Source organism: Ovis aries, chromosome 18 (genome assembly GCF_016772045.2).
Source record: "Ovis aries strain OAR_USU_Benz2616 breed Rambouillet chromosome 18, ARS-UI_Ramb_v3.0, whole genome shotgun sequence".
NCBI lineage: Eukaryota > Metazoa > Chordata > Mammalia > Artiodactyla > Bovidae > Ovis > Ovis aries.
In genome coordinates, this window is record NC_056071.1 from 56,130,984 (window position 1) to 56,151,662 (window position 20,679).

Genomic DNA, 20,679 nt, shown 5'->3' on the forward strand with positions numbered 1-20,679 from the left:
GAGGGAAAAGCTGAGTACCTAGGAATCCCCATAAATGCCAACCTTGGGGAATTACGAGGAAACCATATAGAAACCAGGCAGGCAAGGGACCAAGACCAGGCGTCCCAGGTATCCTCAAGGGAGGACCACACCTGTGCACCGTCTGCTCGCTCCTTCCCACTCTGCCCGGGGCCAAGCCCCCACCACAAGTAACAACAGACAGCCATCTTCATAAGTATATTTTTATTGAAAATAAAAAGGCATGGTGCTTTCTTCCTCGTAAGCAGCATGTAGCCCACCCCCCACGCTGCCTGTCTTGCTTCCTGCACAACATCTCAGCACAGAGTCGACATCAGAGGCTCGGTGGTGGACAGGAGGGCACTGACGTGTGTATTGGTCCTTCGAGTCAGAACTGGGAACAGGAGCCGTCTTCCCGTGCACTCTTAGCAACCGTGAGGAAGGCAGGTCTCAGGGTATTTACATTCATGCATTAGATATCGCACACTACCTGGGCTGTTGAAATCATACTTTGTACAGATTCAGAGAGTATAGTAATTATATATGTATATAGATAGATATCTCTTTAAATATATATAACTGTATATAATATATATGTTTATTTTTACAGCTATTAGTCTTTCTTCCAAAACTTGCTTTAGAAGCATCTAAGCAACACCTGAAACCTCTGGAAGATCCTATATGCCATTCTAAAGCTGGGCTTGACAGGAGACGGTCGAAAAATACCTATTTGAGAAAATGCAGAAAAGGAATGTGCCTTTCATTCTCGAAAATTCAGACTAGCCTGAGGATTGGTCCGTGTTGAGGGGCTGAAGATACGTTCCTGAAATTTAGTTTAAGCTCAAATAGCAGGCTGGGCGGTTTTAGGGATCTTCTGTTGCTTAAGCTGAAAATTCACGGGGGCTCTCTCCCTGCACCCGTGAGGGCTGTCTTCCAAATGGCCGGTTCTGGGTTTGTTCTCAAGTGAATTTTCCTTTTAAAACTGGGGCCTTTTCTTAGTAAAGAAGAAAAGACTGGGTGAGAGGAGATTTGACAAACTCAATTTGGGGGAATTTATGTGCAAATGTTAGCTTTGCACGGAGAGCCCGGGCTGTGTGTCCCCAGGGAAGCAGATACTGGCTCCAGAGTGAAGGACTGATGGTTTTCTGGGGATCCTGATGGGGAGCCTGGCTGGGGCTGGAGGATTAAGTTAACTGCAAAATCTGAGCCACTCAGGTTTAAGCTCAGGTTGGGGAAGGTGGGATCAGTGGGCTTTTGCAAAAGCTGGGGTGCGCCCAGCCTCCATCGATGTCCCCCCCGGACTGACTGCCCAGGACTCCACGACCGCTTAGCCAGGATTCTTCCCTCTGGCCAAAGACGCTCTCCATCACTTCTGGACCCAGGAAAGTGTGTGCATCGGGCTGGGATCCTGCCTGGGTGTCTGCTCAGGGAACAGGCGGGGACTCCGCAGGAGCTGCAGGCAGTGAGGAAAGTATGCTGGGGTGGGGTCTGTCCTGCTGAGGGCCCACAGCCTCTGGCCTGCCTGTCACTCAGCTCTGCATCCTTGGCAAGTGGAGGGCACGAACCAGAGTACCTACCGTCAACTACCCACTGGGAGGGGGCAGGGAGTGGCCCTGTGCTAAGGCGCACAGGGGGCCCACAGGGAGAGCAAAAGCCAGTCCAGAGCCAAACCCAGCCCTCACATGGGGATCACTGAAAAGAAGGGAAGACCCCTTCTGGGAGGCTCTGCCCTGCGCCTGTCTTCAGCCTGCACCCACTGACCTGGCGACAGGCCCTGGGCCAAGGTCACGCGCATTCACCCTCTCCCCTGCTCTTGGCACACAGACACCTCCGTGGGCACCAGGGCTCCCGGACGATGGATGTTTCAAGGTTCGGCCCAAACGGGGACTGGTTTTCAGTCCGTCTCCCCTGGATGTGAAAGTCTCACCTGTGGCCCAAACACCCTCCAGAGAACAACCGACACCTGCGGTCTGGGAGGCAGACGGGGTCCCCGGCTCGGACCCTACATAGCCAGAGAGCAGAGCCTCTGGCTGTGAAGGGTTCCTCTCAGCAAGTGCGTGGAGGGTGAAGGGACCAAGGGGCCAGGAGTGTTCTCACAACCCTCCGGGAGTGCAAAAAGCACAGGGCTGCTGTCTCCGGGGCCCCAGTAATGTGCCCACAGGGTGACTGGCCGCCGGAGAAACAGGCTGGCAGGTGGGGGTCACTCGGCCAGTAGTCGGGGGTCACCAGGCCTGGAGCATCCCTCTCCTCCCATCTCCTTTCCTTCCCTTCATTCAGCAACCACTCCAGAGGGCTCAGCACTTTCAGAACAAGGGACTTTCAAGCACACTGGCTCCCTCAGGATGACGCAGGCCTGGGGGCTCTCAGGGGAGGGTCTGAGCACCAGGCCTCAGGGAGCGTCGGGGGCCCAGCGCCAGGCTGGGGGGCCCAGGCAGGAGCGGCAGTGGTGGGTTTGGCACGGGGGTGGCCTCCGCCAGGGGAAGGCGGGGCCTGGCTCACAGGGAAGCGTCGGTTCCTCTGAGGGTCAGGTGTGGGAGTGAGTGTGAGGACAGGGGTAGTGGCCCCCATCCTTCTGGGGCTCTGGGCCTGGGTTCAGGGTGTTGTTTTGCCCTGGATGATCAGACCCCGCCCGGGGGTGTGACAGGCTTCTCGGCTCAGTCCGGACTCTGCAGGTGGGGTGCACAGCCCCCCGTGGCGGGGAGTCAGGAGCCAGGGCCCTGCGATGGAGATGGGAGGGAGAAGGCAGGCCCTGAAGACTGAGACGGCGACAGCGCGGTGGGAAGATGGGTGGGAGCACCTTTGAACGGGGACGTCTCGTGGCTGCGCCCATGGCTTCTGTCGGGAACGGCGTGGTCAGGGAAGATGCAGGGGGGCTTCCTGGTGGGGAGGGGAGGTTTCCTTTAGGCAACAGGGGCGGGGGCGCCTCTTCGCCCCAGCAGACAGGCTCCCGGCCTTCTTGGGGTGTGGGCTTTGGGCACAAGCTGGGGGACAGTCCGCGGATCAGACACAAGATGAGGAAGAGACATGGGTCCTCGGATGGTGGTGTTACCCCGGAGGCTGCCTGCCGGTGAGCCTGGCTCAGCCTGGTGTCCGCGGCATCCGTGCTGTGGGCTGATCAAGGGGCGAGGCTGGGCAAAGGAGGCTTTCTCCTTTGGGAGGCTCGAAGCCTGCAAGGTGATGAAGTCCTGGACAAGCCCAGTGTCAGCTCGTGTCCACCTGCTTTTCCGCGTCCACTAGTGCCACCAAGGCGTCCCTCTGGCCAGCAGTCCAGGGCCTACGGACTCACACAACAGCGCTGTTCGCGTCCACCCCTTTGCTGCTCTGCGAGGAAGTCATAGGGTACTCAGCAACACCAGTGCCGTTCTCCTCTTTTCTCAGGGGTTTCCTGGGGGCAGGTGGAGAAGTGGGGAAGGCAAAGGAGGGGGAGGCAGGGACATCCATTAGTTTATCAGTGGCTGGTGGGGGCATATCTTACCCTCCCAGTTACCCTACCAGGCTCTGGTCCAGGTCAGCATCCTTGGGGTGCTAGTCCTTGTGGTCTTATGTTATAAGGTAACCATATGCTATGTCAGGCATATGGGGATCGTGAATAACAAAGCAGGGAAAATAGGTGTGACTTGGAACTGTTCTGGACAAACCACGATGTGTGCTCAGCTTGGTATAAACTCTGGTCAGCCTTCGGTTGATCTCTGATATGAGCAAATCGACATGAAGACGAATGTTTGGGGTGCAGAGAATTAAAAGAGGCGAGGTGCTTGTGGTTGGGCTTTGTAGTCTTACCTCTGGGTGGTCAAAGGCAAGAGGAAAATGTGATGAGGCGGGTGGAGGTAGTGCTGTTGGTGGTCATGGCGGTGGAGGTGGGGATGGTGATGATAGGGGTGGCGGTATCGATGGTAAAGGCAGTGGTGATGGTGAGCGGAGACGGTGGAGGTGGTAATGGAGGCGGTGGTGCTGACGCTGACGGTAATGCTGGTGGTGGAGTGGACAGTGGTGCTGACAGTGACGGTAATGCTAGTGATGGATGGCAGTGATCATAATGGTGATGGTGAATGACCAAACTAAATCAGTGCACACCCGTGGTTCTCAGACACTTCCTGTTGCACCACTGGAAGCTCATTTCAAAGGCCCTTTAACCCCGGGAGCCATTCCTCCTAGGCACGCGGGGCATGGGGAAGGCTGGGAGGGAAGCTTTGAGAAGGCTTGTGCTCACTTGCTGAGACTGAATTCGCAGCATTGCTTTCCGGCCTGGCTCGGATTCCACCTCCTCTCTTTTGGGGTTCAGAAAGGCTTTAGCTCCCGGCCCCAGGCCTGAGTGACCACAGCCTCCTGATGGGTCCACGCCTTACATGCTGTGTAGCCTGACCCCATGGCACAATCCTGCTGTCACTTGGGTGGACCTGAGGCCTAAGAGGTGGCAGCTCGGTCACCTTCTGTATCCCCAAAAATGCTGGGGCTGAGCCTGAACTGGCCTTCATTGTGTGTTGACTAAACTGAATGTTTATGGTCATCATTGAAAGCCTAGGGATTGATTGCTTCTGCCTTCTCAAATGTCCCTAGCGCCTCCCCAAACCCAGCAGGAGGACTGGTAGGCAGTGACAGTTTGATGCCTGTGGGATCAGGCTGTTGGCGATTAGTCTAGGGGAGGCGGGGTCTGTGCGGTGGTTATCAGCAGTTTCAGGGGAATGGGACTATCAGGCCTGTTCAGAGGCGACACGATGAGCAGCCACAGGTTGTCTTGTCCCCTCTCACAATGTTCCCCTGAAGAAGCCAGGCCTGAAGTTGCGAGATTCATTTCATGGGGAAGCTGAGGCTTTGGGAGAGCTGTGACTTGCCCGATGACCCTCCCCCAGTTTGTGGTGGGGCTTGGAGCTCCACTCACTCCTACCATGTCTTGACCCAGACGCCTTTCCACTGAATCACCATTCTGCTGCTACTGATGATAAAGCGGGCCTTCCCTAGCCTCCATCCCCAAAAGGGTCCTGTGGTTCAATCACCTTGGGAAGGCCCTCTGCCACCCTCCTCTTAGAGATCCCCCAAAGTTCTCAAGACCCCGCTCCCAGAAGCCTGTGTCATCTTGCTTTAATCCAGCACATGGCGCGTTCTAGGGTCTCCAAAACCCCATTCCTATAGATGCTCACAGACGCTTTCTGGAACTCAGAAAAGGCTCCGACGAGTTGTCTTGTTTGTGATGGGCTCCTGGAAATGACAGACTCTGAGTCTCCCTCTCCCAGGGGCCTTTCTCCCTCTGTTTCTCTTACTCTTCCTCTCTCCCACCCACCCCTTTCCAGGGGCCTCAAGCAGTTCTGACCTTGCTGTGTGGGCTTGATTTCTGACTCAGTGAGGTCTACCTGACCTGGAAAATTTGGGGTGGGGGGTGCATTTTCTTACAGTGAGATCCTGTGTGGCCCCCAACATGAGGCCCTGCAGAGACTTAACTGACATTCCTAAATTTATCATTAACATAGAGGGATTTCGTCAGAATCAGAATTCCAGAAAATAAAGACAAAAAACTCTGCCCACTCTCCCCGCAAAAATCTCTGGGCCCAAAGATTTTTCTGCTTTTCTCCCTGATAAATATTCAGTCTTGGGCTAGGCTCTGAGCAGTCACCTGAAACAGGTAAGGTCAGGGGAGATGAGGCTTAAGGGCCTTTGAGGGTAGATAATGCCAAGATGAAGGAATCCTGGAACTTACAGGGAGATGGGTAGAGCCCGGCGGGCACGGAGTTCCAGCCCTTTTTAGGGACAGGGTAGGAAATGAGCAAGACTCCTTCTGCCAGGAGGAGAGGAGACATTTCTAAAGCCAGGCTGCTGGCTGTGAGACCCCCATTCCTGGGGCTTGGGTGGAGGGTATGGTGGCTGGAGGGGCACTGGGGTCAGGACCAGGAGAGAATCCCAGGGGGATTCTCAATGCCTTCTCAATGGCTCAGCCAGCTTCTCAGGTAGGAAAGGGGGTCTCAGTGGGGGCTCCATCCAGCAAAGAGGGCAACTTTTGGCTAGCGCAGCACCTCTCAGGAGCAGTCCAAGAGCCTGGGCATGGTGAGGGGAGAATGGGCTGTCCCAAGGGCTCTCCTGAGTACACTTGGTCTGCTCCCTTCCCCCATGGAGCTGAGCTGTCAGCCACTCTGCTCCCTGGGCCGCTGCCCCAGCCCATTCCCGAAGCCCTTCTGCGATTCACTGGAGCCTGGTGGACACTGGAATTTTACCTACAGCAGGACAATGCTCTGCCTTGAACACCCGCCCTCATCCCCATCCTCTCTCTCAGCACAGCACTTTAGAGTGATGCTGCGGAAGGGCTGGGAAGCAGATGTCTGGCTCACTAAACCCAGCTCTCCCACTTTCTGGCTGTGTAACCGTGGACAAGTCACTTAACCTCACCATGCCTCAGTTTCCTGGTCTATAAAATGGGCACAACAACAGAGTCCATTTCATAGTCCTATGGGGAGGATTAAAAAATACGTTAATGCATGTCAAGCCCTTCAAGGAGCCTCTGGCGTACAGTAAGTGCTCCCTAAGTGCATGTTAGCCCTCAGGACGACGCAGTGGGAAAGCGGTCAGTGCAGAGCTGCTCCCGTTGCCAGCGGCCTCCAGGCTGCAGAGACTCCCTACCTGATGTGCACCCCCTGGGGCTCCTGAGTGCTAGGAGGGCTGGTTGGGACCCAGCCCCGCCCCCTGTGAGCCACCTGGGGGTTCCTGCTAAATCAGAGAAAGGCCCCTCTGCCTGGGTGCGGGAAAAGCTGGGCACACACGGCTGCCTACATGGCCTGGTTCCTAAAACCAAGAAAAAGGAAAGTGAGATTTCCCTTGGCTCCATGTCTGATTCCCAAATGTAGCCGGGGTGGGGGGGGCTCCCACCTCAAGAAAACTCCCACCCTGGGCGCCCCATGTTCTCTGCTTGGAAGGCGGCCCTGATGGCTCACTGCCAGCAGAATGCCTGGGCAGGGAGAGCCAGGACCCCCTGCGGTTCCTGCGGACAGCGCTGTGATGGGTTCCCCCCTCAGCCCCCTGCTCTGTGGGGGGTGGGGGGAGCAGGAGGCAAAGAATAGCTCTGAGAGCCTGAGAGTGGGGGCTGCTGGCTCATTTCTTGTGTCCCGCAGCCCACAGAGGGTCTGTTCTTAGCGACGTGAGGTTAAAGGTATCAGGCTCCCTCTTCCAAAGGTACTTATCCTCCCCACGGCCTACCCCCAACACACACATACCACATCACACCACACACACATCCATGCCCATATACACACTCAATAATACGCATCCACACACACACACGCACATATACACCCATACATGCCTATCCACACACGCATACATACGCACTGTACACATACACACATACATCCATGCCCATATACGCACTCAATAATACGCATCCATGCACGCTCACATACACAGAGTTCCACCATGAGACACCTCTGTACACCACAGACTTCTCCAAAGCTGGGTCAAGAAGCCAAAAAAAAAAAAAAAAACCAGCCTTTCTGGGCCTCTGAGGGTGTCCCCTGACGATGATAAGCAGCACCCTATTTCCTGCCCCGAATCCTCTGCCATCACCATGGAAGGTGAGCCAGGCATGTGGCTGGTGAACAGCCCCACTCAGTCGAGCCCCCTGTGTTCACTGCCCCTATCCCCACCCCCTGCCCAGGGCTTCCGTGTTCAGCTATGGCTGCTGAGCCAGCTGAAAGATGGCGCTGCAGATGTTCTGGGACTCGGGTCCCAAGGCCTCTGGATCTTATTCTGAGTGCCGTGGGAGCCACTGAGGACTTCTTGTATGAGGAATTGCTATCCCCTTACCCTGCCCCATGACCTTGACCCAGTGTATCTGGAGAGCTGAGTTCCAAGAGAATGGAGTTTCTTGGGGATAGAAAGGTCTAAGCAGCAGGGACTTGTCTGAGTCTCCCATCTGCCAGCCCTGGGCTCCACGGCCCCACTGGGTCCCAGGCACACAGAGCAGCTGGCCCCTAAGCCTGCCTCCTACCGTCGGGAGGGGATTTCATCACCTGCCACAGCATGCAGGCCCCTTGGAGAGGGGTGTTAGTTGCTCAATCATGTCCGACTCTTGTGACCCCAAGGACTGTAGCCCGCGAGGGTCCTCTGCCCGTGGGAGTCTCCAGGCAAGAATACTGGAGTGGGTTGCCATTTCCTTCTCCAGGGAATTTTCCAGACCCAGGGACAGAACCTGGATCTCCTGCATTGCAGGTGGATTCTTTACCATGAGTCAGTTTTAAAGGTGGAATTTCTCAAATGTACACAAACAAGCTTCCATTCATGACACGGAAAGTCGTGAAAGAGTTACTACCTGCCAGGCACATGCCAGGCGCTGTGGGGGAGAGAGACAACATGGGTGAGACAGGACGACAGCTTCTCCCTCTAATGTGTGTGTGCACACAGTCACTCACACACTTGCGCACAAGCACACAAACATGCAAACACCAACAGTTTTTAACTGACCTAGAGCAGAAAGCAGAAATGCAAATCAAAGGAGAGCTATAACTCAAAGAACCTGCTGAGGTGTGTTTGAGCTGGGTCTTGAGTGAGCAGTAAGGATTCAGCTGGAAGCCAGGAGGCCAGCTCCCTGAGTCCTCAAAGAATGTGAGAGGAAGGCTGAAACCTCCGTGACCTGGGCTACAGCTTCCTCCTATGACCACGGAGGCGTATTCGGGCTCAGATAACACAGGGATCTCTTCTGCCCTCCTCCACAGTCTCCCAGCTGCCCGGGGAACCATGACTTCTCAACTTGCCACACACTCAGTAAGAGCTAACCCTCTGCTGGGGCACCCCAAAGCTCCCCAAATAATGTAAATCCTAAAAAGAAAACTAACTTCACTGACTGATTTGCTATTGAGTCTATGATTCAGGAAAGACTTTGGAAACATCTTCTATGATGGAGTCAAGCTAAAGAAACGAAGAACTGGAGTGGGAGACAGAGAGGGAGAGAGCTGAGTGTGGCAGGTTTCCAGAGGGGAGGCTTGGAAAGCTGCTGAAGACAACGATAGCCCAACGGCTGCACATCAAGCCCAGAGAGCTACTGTCTACCTGGAGAGGAGGACGGAATCTCCCAGACAAACACGGAACCGACAAATTGATCACCTGATGTATCTGAACGTATTGGGAGAAGGCACTGCTAACTCCAGAGAAGGAAACTAGTCATAGTACACTACGTGACTCAGCTGTGAATAATATTTATACACTGTCATATGGAGGGGACCTTGGGTAGTCATTGATCCACTCATTGGAGGTACCTCGAGGAAGCATTTGGGAAGAGGGCATGTGTTTTGTAATATACATTTCAGGGTAGTATTAGGTTTCTAAATCTTGTACCTTCTATAGTGAAAAATCAGTGGATAATGTTTAAAATCAACAGAAAATATAGAGTATCCATATCACTTAGAACATGGAGGGAAATACCAGAAGAAACAACACACACTCAAAAGTGGTTGCCTTTGGGACTTCCCTGGTGGTTCAGGGGTTAAGAATTCACCTTGCAATGCAGGGGACATGGATATAATCCCTGATCAGGAAACTAAGACCCCACCTACCACGGAGCAGTTAAGCCTGGGCCGCACAAGGAGAGACCATGTGCCACAACTGAGCCCTGACACCGCCAAATAAAAAGTAAATTAATATTTTTTAAAAAGTGGTTGCTTCTTACAAATGAGATTTGGGGGAGAAAGAGGGACAATCAGGGGGCTGCTGGTTTTCTGAATAGGCTGAGGCTCATTTTACTTTTTTAATTACTTGCATGTACTGCTTTAGTAAAATAAAAATTGAATTAAAAAGTGATGATGAGCATTCAAAGCCCTAACCATGCTTTCCAACCATAAAGCCCCCTCAAGGGGCACGCGTGACACTCCTGACACTTGGGATGGGGGAAGCAACCTCGCTTTCCCCCCTTCCCTTCCTCCCCCTCAGTACCCTGAGGTTCATTTTTTTCCCTCTTCATAGCGTTCATAGTCTCTTAAAACAGTTCATTTATTAATCTGCTGGTGTGTATATATGTTTTACCTACTTCCCCCAGTTGGAGGAGGTAAACAGGAAGCCAGTCTTGTTTATCACTACATCCCCAATGCCTAGTCTAGGCCCCAGCACACAGTAGGTGCTCAATAAATATGTGTGAGCAGTCTGTGCCAGTCAGTGGGTCCTAAGGCCCATCAAGCAGACCTGGGTGTTCAAAAGTGCCTGTTCTACTAGAAGCAACTTGACCACAAAAAGCTGACGCGCGTGCCCGGGAACGCTCGGGCACGTGCACACACTGCCGCTTGCTCCCAGGAGCCGCAGGCTTGCTCGTTGTCTGCAATTAGCGGCCTGCAGGGTCTGCCAAACTGTTCCACAGCCTTTTATTGGTCTTTCAGCCAATACCCTGTAAATTAGAAGGAAATGGCTGTCAAGTGACTTAATGGCTAATCGATGGCAGAGGGTGCAGGACCCACGCTGTGCGCAGCCAAAGGAGGCAGGGCGCTCTTCTGGTGCCTGGGTAGTGGGGATGACTCCGGGGAGGGGCCTGGGAGGGGTGGGGCCATGTCTGCGCCACACAGGTCTCTTCTCCGGATGAAGGGTGGAGGCCACAAACCCACCTAGGACAGCGGCCTCAGTGCTGGGAGTCCTCATGCCTGTGGGGTGCTCCCTGGCCCTTCTACCTGGGCAGTGGACACCGTGCACCTTGGAGCTTTTCCTTGTCTCACCGTGAACAAGGTTCCTCCTCCTTGCTCACAGAGCCTAGGTCTTCCCTCCAGACACGACTCTCCCATTGTAATATTACTTTGACAACAAAGGTCCGTCTAGTCAAGGCTATGGTTTTTCCAGTGGTCATGTATGGATGTGAGAGTTGGACTATAAAGAAAGCTGAGCGCCAAATAATTGATGCTTTTTGAACTGTGGTGTTGGAGAAGACTCTTGAGACTCCCTTGGACTGCAAGGAGATCCAACCAGTCCATCCTAAAGGAGATCAGTCCTGAGTGTTCATTGGAAGGACTGATGTTGCAGCTGAAGCTCCAATACTTTGGCCACCTGATGCGAAGAGCTAACTCATTAGAAAAGACCCTGATGCTGGGAAAGATTGAAGGCGGGAGGAGAAGGGGATGACAGAGGATGAGATGGTTGGATGGCATCACCGATTCAATGGGCATGAGCTTGAGTAAACTCCGGGAGTTGATGATGGACAGGGAGGCCAGACGTGCTGCAGTCCATAGGGTCACAAAGGGTCGGACATGACTGAGTGACTGAACTGTTGGGGCGGTGGGTGGGGTGGGTGTGATTAACACACAGGTGTCCTTGCAGAAGTGTGGGCAGTGAGGCCAGGGGCTGTGCTGGAAGTGCCCACTACCAGAGTGCCCAGGCCAAGCACAGCCCTGGGACCTGGCCCAGTATTTACACATCTGGCAGCGGAAGGGCCTAGTGGCATTGGTCCTGCCAACATCCCAGGGCTGGGAAACAAAAGCTTAGGGAGCTGGGTAGAGACTAGGAGGGCTCCCCCACATTACAGATGAGGGCAGTGATACCCACTGAGCTGGGCTGGGGCTGGGAATGGAATGCAGGGCTCTGGATACCCAGTCCTGGGTTCTTTAAACAGCTCCAGGCCGTCCTGCAGTCTGATGACAGGTACATGCCAGGCCCTGGGTGGGGAGGTGGCCTGGATGGAGCACGACATCCAGAACACCCAAGAGCTCTGGGGCCTGACCGTCCTGTGCCTGCGGATAAAGAAGTTGTTCTCGCCAAAGCCAGGGCAATGAGCCACTGAAATGCAAACTGTGTGGGCCTCCCATGGTGGGGAAATCTCCAGAATTTGGGTTGACAGGGGACTTGGGGGCCACTGCATGTGTTAGTCCCACTGGTTTACACATGGGATGCCCATCCTCGTCCAAAAAAACTTCTCAGGGGCCATGGTCTGGGTGAGGTCCCCTTCCTCTGGGCTTCCCCAACCTGGATACTCTCTGAGCACCTTATCACCCAGCAGAGCTGGGACACTGGGAATGTTTGTTGAGTCACAGGATGAAATTTGATCCACTGAGTGTGTGTGTGTGTGTGCATGCATGCTAAGTCACTTCAGTCGTGCCTGACTCTGCGACCCCATGGACTGTAGCCTGCCAGGCTCCTCTGCTCATGGGATTCTCCAGGCAAGAATACTGGTTGCCATTTCCTCCTCCAGGAGATCTTCCCGACCTAGGGGTCAAACTGGTGTCTCTTATGTCTCCTGCATTGGCAGGTGGGTTCTTTCCCTACTAGCGCCACCTGGGAAGCGGGGTCTGTATGTAGAAAGTGCTGACCACACCCCACCTTCTTGCTATCAAGGTCAATGACTAGCGAGGGCATGGAGGGCGTGCTCTGTCTGCTTCTGCTCCCCAGTGTCCTCCCCTCCCCAAGGCCACACCCCACACGCCAAGCCAAGCTGGCACCTGCAGAATCACCTCCTTTCCATCCCAATTGATTCTAGAACCATCCTTCCAGCAATCTGGCTCCGTAAGGCTGTGTTGCGGCCATTCACAAAGATCTCTAGGAAGTCCTCCTCGAGGACTCCAGGCTGTGAGAGGGTTTTTTCTTTCTTTTTTTTTTTTTTTTAAGAAAGCAGGATTTATCACTGAATTTCCCTTCTAATGGTTTCACAGCGAAATGCAATGCTTTTGTTTCCTGAGAGAAAAGGCATGTTTCAGATGAATTATTAACCAAAGAGAATTGACTGTGAAGAAGAAATCCTCCATTTACTCTGGAGAGAAATGCACACAGACAGCTGCTTGGCCGGGCTGTCTCATACAGAGGTCGGCTGGGGGAGCAGGGAGGGGGCGTTTGCTGTCCTGCCTGGGTGTAACTTCTGCTGCCTCCTCCTTCCGCAGCCCACAAGGGGCTGATCCATCTTCCCCAGGTCAAACTACCTTCCAGGAGGGTCCTGGGAGAACCAGACTCTATTGTTGCCTCCACTGGCCGCGAGTAGCACCCACTCCTGACACTGATGATCCATCTTAGGACGCCCTCTCTGGACCGTGAGGATCTGGACAGGCAGAGGGCTGGGTCTTGCCCCAGAAGAGGGTGCAGATTTTGGCGCCAAGACAGAAAAGGACTGCGCTCCATTTACTACACGGGCCGGGGTGCTGACACCTTTGCAGGTATCTCCTGGGGTCCCCTGTTTCAGCCAATGGGCGGCAACTCAGGATATCTGGGAGCTGGAGAAAGGTTGGGGAGTTTTCTCCCTGCCCTTGTTCTTTAGGGCTGCATCTCCAGCAGTTCCAACCACAGGTCCTGCTGATGAGCCCCTCTTTGAGTCTCCAGGCCCTGTAGATTTCCCTGGTACTGCGTCCCTCCTCTGTCCTGGGGGTGCTAACAGCTCGCACCTCTGTTATTCGTGAAATGCTTCAGAAATTCTGCTGTTCTCAGGACTTGCCCAAGCCCGTGGAGGGAGCTCCGCCCATTCCTTTGGCTGGAGCCCCGCCCACAAGGTAGGGGAAGCCCCGCCCACACCCCCTGGGGAGGAAGCCCCGCCCACACCCCCTGGGGAGGAAGCCCCGCCCACACCCCGGAAGGCGTCCCATCCACGCCTTGGAAGCGATCCACTGAGCCATCTGAAGTCAGTTATCTGCTTTGCCAGGCGGCTGACAGCCTCGGGACCCAAGACCCAAAGCTGGTGGAAGGAGACAAGGGAGGCTTCTCTGGTGCTCTGACGGGAGGTGGGGTGGTGCCTCCCCTCGCCTTCCCGGGAGTCCTCCAGCTCCGTGGAAACCAAGCCCGGCAGGACAGACGCGGCGGACACAGCACAGAGCGGAGACATCCAAGGGAGCTGCTTCTCCTGTTAGGTTCGCCCAGCCCTCCCACGGTTGGAGCAGGAAGCCCGTTTCTTCAGGAGAGTTTTGGAGCAGAGAAGAGGCAGAAGCATATCTTTTGGAAGAGCCTCAGTTTATTAAAAAGATGATGCATTTTGAAACCATAATTCGAAAAGATGCATGCCTCATCTTTTTAATAAGTTTGTGCTCAGTCGCTTAAGTCGTGTCTGACACTTTTCAAGCCCATGGACTGTAGCCCGCCAGGCTCCTCTGTCCATAGGATTTTCCAGGCAAGAATACCGGAGTGTGTTGCCATTTCCTTCTCCAGGGGATCTTCCTGACCCAGGGATGGAACCCGCATCTCTTGCATTGGCTGGTGGATTCTACTCAGCCACCAGGGAAACCCAACAGGGGGTGGGTTGGAGTGATCGATTGGAAGACTGGGATTGACATATACACACTTCTATAGATAAAATATTAATCGATAACTAATAAGGACTACAGAGCTTCACGGGTGGCAATAGTGGTAAAGAATCCACATGCCAATGCAGGAGACATAAGAGAGGTGGGTTTGATCCCTGGGTCAAGAAGATTCCTTGGAGGAGGGCATGGCAACCCATTCCAGTATTCTTGCCTGGAGAATTCCGTGGACAGAGGAGCCTGGCAGGCCATAACCATAGGGTGGCAAAGAGTTGGATACGACTAAAGCAACTTAGCATGCAAGGACCTACTGTAAAGCACAGGGACTTCTACTCAGTACTCTGTAATGGTCTATATGGGAAAGAAAAGAATCTTAAAAAAAAGAAAGCATGATGCAGCCTGTCTCTGAGAGGGGGTCCTTGAGGGGACTAGTGCCCCCACTCTCTGGCAGTGCCCCGGGTGGATCTTGAACACTTTCCCTAAAACCTTCATTGGCTCCCTGTGTCTGCTGAATCATGGGCCAGCAGCTACACCTGGTGGGACAACCACATCCCCGTCAGGCTTGGGGCTTCCTCCAGCCTCCCTCTACCCTCATCTCCAACGCCCCCCCCCAAAACACCCATATCCCCAGCCCCACCCCCATCACAAGGGCTTCCTGATGCTTGGTGCTTTTGAATGCCTGCCCTGCTCTGCTTCTTAAAGTCCTCCTTCCGCTGCAGCAGGCTCTCAGCTGAAACGATTTTTCATCCACATCAGAGTTCACGTGACTCCTGCCTGATCCCGGCTGTTGGCCTGATGAGGCCCTTCGCCCTGGGTGCCTGACCATATGCAGGTTTTCAGACTTCCAACTTGATGTTTACTCTTTCTGTTTTTGAATTATTAAAGTGAAATCACATAGAACAACTGATTAAAAGGGTAAAGTTTAAATAACTTTGGTCTTATGATTGCTCAATAGAGATCCTCTAACTTTGGGCCTTAGGGAATTTAAAAAAAACTTTCTTAAAAACATATTAACAAATCCTCTGGTGTTTGGCAAGCAACATTATTGTTCCTCTTTTGATTATATTGTCCCCAATGTCCCCCAAAGCCTGGTGTGCTGCAGTCCATGGGGTCACAAAGAGTCATACACATTGAGCCACTGAACTGACTGAATGTCCCCCAAGGCCAGGGAGGCCATTTTTGGGGAGGAGGCTAAGAACTGGAAATCGAGGGGTGGGGCCAGAGCTACTGTGTTGTAACACCTCGGCCTCAGGCCTCAACAATAACAACATTGAGCTTCAGACCCCAACTCAACAAGGTGCCTGATAACCTTGTTTGAAAGGCAAAGTGAGATGGTGTTGTTCAGTCACTCAGTCATGTCCAACTCTTTGCGACCCCATGGACTACAGCATGCCAGGCTTCCCCATCCTTTGCCATCTCCCAGAGTTTGCTCAAACCCATGTCCTTGCATCAGTAATGCCATCCAATCATCTCATCCTCTGTCATCCCCTTCTCCTCCTGCCTTCAATCCTTCCCAGCATCAGGGTCTTTTCAAATGAGTCAGTTCTTCACATCAGGTAGCCAAAGTATTGGAGCTTCAGCTTCAGCATCAGTCCTTCCAATGAATATTCAGGATTGATTTTCTTTAGGATTGACTGGTTTGATCTCCCTGATGTCCAAGGGACTCTCAAGAGTCTTCTCCAACACAACAGTTCAAAAGCATCAAAGCGAGATGGTAGTTAAGAGAAATAACAGCAAGTGTTACTGAAAGATAATATGCTATTTGGTTCATTCATGACCCTTTGGGAGCACTCCTATTCATCCTTCGAAACCCAACCTTGTTGTTGTTCAGTCACTAACTGTCTCTGACTTTGGGACTCCATGAACTGCAGCATGCCAGGCTTCCCTGTTCTTCAGTATCTCCTGGAGTTTGCTCAAACTCAAGTCCATTGAGTCAGTGATGGTATCTAACCATCTCCTCCTCTACCGCCTCTTTCTCCTCCTGCCCTCAATCTTTCCCAGCATCCAAGTCTTTTTCCAGTGAGTCAGCTCTTCGCATCAGTTGGCCAAAGCATTCACAGAAGACCTTCTCCAAGGCATCTCTACTTCTCCTCCCAAGAGAACCTCGCTCCTCTCTCTCATCCTTTTTTGATCTTCCACTATGGAAACAGTGAAAGCTGGTGCAGCTCTTGGTGAGCACACACTTATGCCAGGCACTGCTGACCATGTAGCACTGCCACATATTGTGCAGACCATTCACAGAGGGCATCTCACCACTCCCTGGGGGCAAGATAATTATTCTTTACCCCCGTTTTACTGATAGGGAAACTGAGGGCCAGAAAGGTGATTTCCTCCTGGTCACACAGCTTGAACTGGAGTCTGAATTTTGATCAGATTCTAAAACCCATTTCCAGCTCCAAACCAGCATGGTGCCCCCTCCAGGGGATTCATCACCCACCCTGCAAGAATTATTTCCATCCTCCCAGGTCTGGAGTGAGGCCCTGGCAGCGGGGCCTGCCACTTACAGGTAGAGGAGCTTTATCCTGCCTCCGGCCTGACATATAATCAGTGCTCATCAAATGCTCATAGAACCCCCTAAAATGACGGGGTGTGGGGGATAATATCTGAGATTAACTTTAATATACTTCAGCGAAGAAAAAGATACAAGGAACAGGAAACAGTAAGTATTAGCCAGATCTTGATAACTATTGAATCAGGGTGAAGGTAGGTGGGTGTTCTTTGTACATTCTTTCTGCTTCTTAAATGCTTAACAATTTTTATTATTAAAAAAACAAAAACGAGTGGAGGTGGGTGGAGGAGCCCTGAGCCCAGTTCGAGTCCCCTCTGGCTCCAGAGCTGGGTGAACACTCACCTCTTGATGGCTTTGTAGCAAATGATGACAAGCACAGTGAGAAACACTAGGGAGGCACAGCATACCGCGATGACGATCACCAGCCCCGACCACCAGCTCTCCTCCGCGGGACACGAGGTAGCGTTGGGAGCTGAAAGAGACAGGAGCAGCCTGAGTGTCCCCTGGATGTGTGGGTCCAAGCTGGTGTCAGAGGTGAACCGTTGTAGATGACACCAAGGCTGGCCTCACCACCATCCATCACCCAGATGAAGCCTCTCCAACCTGTCCTGCCGTCCCCACCCCCACCCAGTGGCGGGTGACGTCATGGTTGGCCCCCAGCCAGGTGACGTGCTCTGAGCTGGGGTTAAGCACTGCACCCTGGGCCATCCATCCTTCCTGGGCATGAGCTAACTTGACAGCAGGGTCGGGTTTAATTTCCCATGAAAAATAACAGAACATCTTCTCTCAGCGTGGGTATTAAATCTGCTTCCTCTGAAGGTGGGAGTGAGGAGTCGGGCTCACAGAGCACACAGGGTGGGGGGCAGGGGCAGGGAGGAGAGAAACGGAGGCCTGTCAACATCAGTTTCTTAAGCTATTTTTTTTTTTTTTGGCAAGAGACAAGTTTTCTCTCTTCTTGGTGGGTACCGGTAGCAGTCTCAGCCTGCACAGTGGCCACAATTTGAAAAAGTCATTGACAGAGCACATGACAGGGGTTGCTGCAGGACCACCCTTGTCATTATTCAGTCCGTGGGGTCCTTGGGGAGAACCCGTCCTTCCCTTTGGCACAGGCTGGGTGAGGGGACCCACGTACAGACAAAGCTTGCAACAAAGTTGGTTTGCTCTGCTCTGAGAAAAGCAGAGACATCATATAGCTTTACCCCAGAGGTTTTGGAAGACCTACACCCAACTGGAAAGAATTGCTTGGAATTGCAAAAGGAACAGAAGTGAGGGAAAGAGAAAAGGGGAGAGGGAGAGGGTGGAGGGACGAATAGACAGCTATATAGACACTACTAGTTCAGGACGGTTCTTCAAGACGTGTGAATATGTGTAACAGAATCAAAACTATGCCCTAGACTTAATAATAGGCACCATGAAGACTGTAACAGTATGTGGGGAATCAGTGAATGATTTCCCAAAGGATACGATGGGTGGTTTCATTATTATATTATTATTGATGGTATTGTTGTTGTTTGACTCATCAAGGTGTAATTTACATAGAGTGAAATGCACCCATCTGAAGTGTACCGTCTGATCAGTTTTGACAAATGCATACACCAGTGTAGAGCACACCTCTGTCATGACACACAATATCACTATCACCCCAGAAAGCTTCCTTGTGCCTTCTAGTCTGTCCTGACCCCAGAAGCAACCATTGTTCTGCTTTCTAAAATCACAGATTAGATTTGCTTGTTCTTGAAACTCACATAAATGGAATCATGCAGTGCCTGGGTGTTTTCTTTTTTCTTGCTTCCTTTATTTAGCAGTGTTTTTGTGATTCACCCACAATGTTGGACATTTAAATAGTTCCTTTCTGTTACAGCTGAACAGTATTCCATGGTATGTATATACCACAGTTTGTTTATCCTGTTCAACCATTGATGAATACATAAGCTGTTTGCAAATTTTTACTTTTGTAAAAAAAAGCTGCTGTAAACACTCACAAATAGGGTATAGACATGCTTTCTTGGTATAGACATGTTCATATTTCTCTTGGTTAAATAACTAGAAATGGGGTCACTGGACCCTATGGTGTGTGAGTGATTAACTTTGTAAGGAACTGCTGTGTTATTTTCCCCAAGCCCTTGTGCTCTTGTTCAGAACAAGGAAAGATGCAGAGAAAGGAGTGATCTTGTGGCTTTGTTGCAGCTGGATTAGGAGATCTGGGAAGCCTTTATGTGCTTCTCAGGGACCAGGTGCTAAAGCCCCATGAACAGAAGCCAAGGTCACCAGAGGTGGAGCTGAGAGCCTCACTGAGACCAAGCAGATACAGAAATGTTTCCTAAGAAATGACTGGGACGAGGATGTCACTGAGCCATGTGACTCTGTCAGCCTTGGTAAACACAGGCCTTTAGAAACCCTAACACTGAAAAGATAGAAAGGGACTTCCCTGGTGGTCCAGTGGTTAAGAATCAGCCCTGCAAGGCAGGGGATGTGGGTTCGATCCCTGGTTGGGGAGCTAAGATCCTGCATGACGCGGGGCAACCAAGCCCGCCAGCTGCAACTAGAGAAGACTGTGCTCCACAGTGAAGAGCCCGCATGCTTCAACTGAGACCCAACGCTGCCAGAAAAAAGAATACAGAATTCAAAAGACAACCTGTAGAATGAGGGAGAGGTAATCCAGAAGGAGTCTCAGTTTCCCCATGATGAACTTCTTCAATGCTTTTTCTGTGAAACATCAAACACAATCCTTTCCCCAAATCGCTCATCGTGGGGTGTCCCTGGCTTGGCTGAGTTTCCCCAGGGAACTGGGCACAGATCTTGCCCACAGCACTGGTCATTGCTGGAGCATCAAGAGAGCAGCCGGATACACAGGGTCCCAACCCCAAACGGTCTGCATTTTCACTGCAAAGGGAAGCAATTTTGGTTTTTGTCGGTTCTACCTTGGGTTGCAACACCTCTGAGGCGGTCTCCAGGACCAGGCCTGCAGCCTGTGGGGATGCTCACATCAGTGGCCCACAGTTTACCCAACATGGCCAAGGCCGGGACATTCGTCTACCAGAGAGTGGGCTCAGTGGGGACAGCACCCCTCCCCAGGCAGCACTTGGAAATCTTTGATGGCAGAGGTGGGAGGGGCTGTTTTTGAGCACCCAGCAGCTATAGATACATGGTAGGACTGTCCCTCCAAAAGCCCACCAGGGCTCCTATTGAGAAATTCCATCCACTGGAAACAGAAGGACAAGTTAATTCTAAACTTCAATTGGAATTAGATGCTAAATTTCAGAGCACCTCTCTTGATGTTCTTTTCTTTGCATTCGCTATTAATGAGGCGAGAATCTCCTTCTTGCTGACTGTTTTCAAACACAATTGATGCTGAAAGCAGGAAGGTTTGTTCCAGAAGGTCCTTCTGCAGAGAGTTCCTTGCTAATATTCAGCAGTGTGAATATTACTCACCGCTTGCATGTGAGGAAACCACCCCAGGCAAAACTGTTCTGTGAAACAGTGCAAGACATAAATCTTGGATTTTGCCAAGAAAACAGCTATTGTGTTCAAAGAATGCATCCTTATTTATCCCTGCTTGACTCATTCTTTTTATATTAGAGAAGATCAGGGGATGCTGGGGTCAGAGGAAGGCTGCGTGTGTGTGTGCTAAGTCGCTTCAGTCATGTCTGAGTCTGCGACTCTATGGACTGTAGCCTGCCAGGCTCCTCTGTCCATGGGATTCTCCAGGCAAGAATACTGGAGTGGGTTGCCATGCCCTCCTCCAGGGGATCTTCCTGACCCAGGGATGGAACCCCTATCTCTTAACATCTCCTGCATTGGCAGGTGGCTTCTTTACCACTATCGCCACCTAAGAAGCCCCAGAGGGAGGCTAGGAGGTGTCACTTCAGAAAAGAAAATACTGAGTGAGGTGCAGGATCAAACAGCTTTTGCAGGGCCGAGGATGAGGACACTGGATCTTTAGGCTGCAGACCAGGTCCACCCCTGCCTGAACTTCTCTCCCACTGGGCGTGGCCTCTCCTGCTTTCCAGTCTG

At 52.3% G+C, this 20,679-nt stretch overlaps 1 protein-coding gene across 4 annotated transcripts in view; it reads right to left on the reverse strand.

The window, feature by feature from the left end:
* Positions 1-207: 207 nt before the first annotated feature.
* The window catches only part of PRIMA1 (proline rich membrane anchor 1), a 68,633-nt gene continuing 48,161 nt past the window's right edge, over positions 208-20,679 (reverse strand). For 2 of the 4 annotated variants that reach the window (XM_060401457.1, XM_042234989.2), the window contains exons 4-5: positions 17,008-17,137; positions 208-10,348 (exon numbers count right to left, since the gene is read on the reverse strand). In XM_060401457.1, the coding sequence (XP_060257440.1) occupies positions 10,120-10,348; positions 17,008-17,137 (359 nt within the window). In that variant the 3' untranslated portion in view covers positions 208-10,119. The remainder of the gene's footprint in view (positions 10,349-17,007; positions 17,138-20,679) is intronic. The other 2 variants (XM_060401458.1, XM_060401459.1) reach the window with 2 other exon arrangements.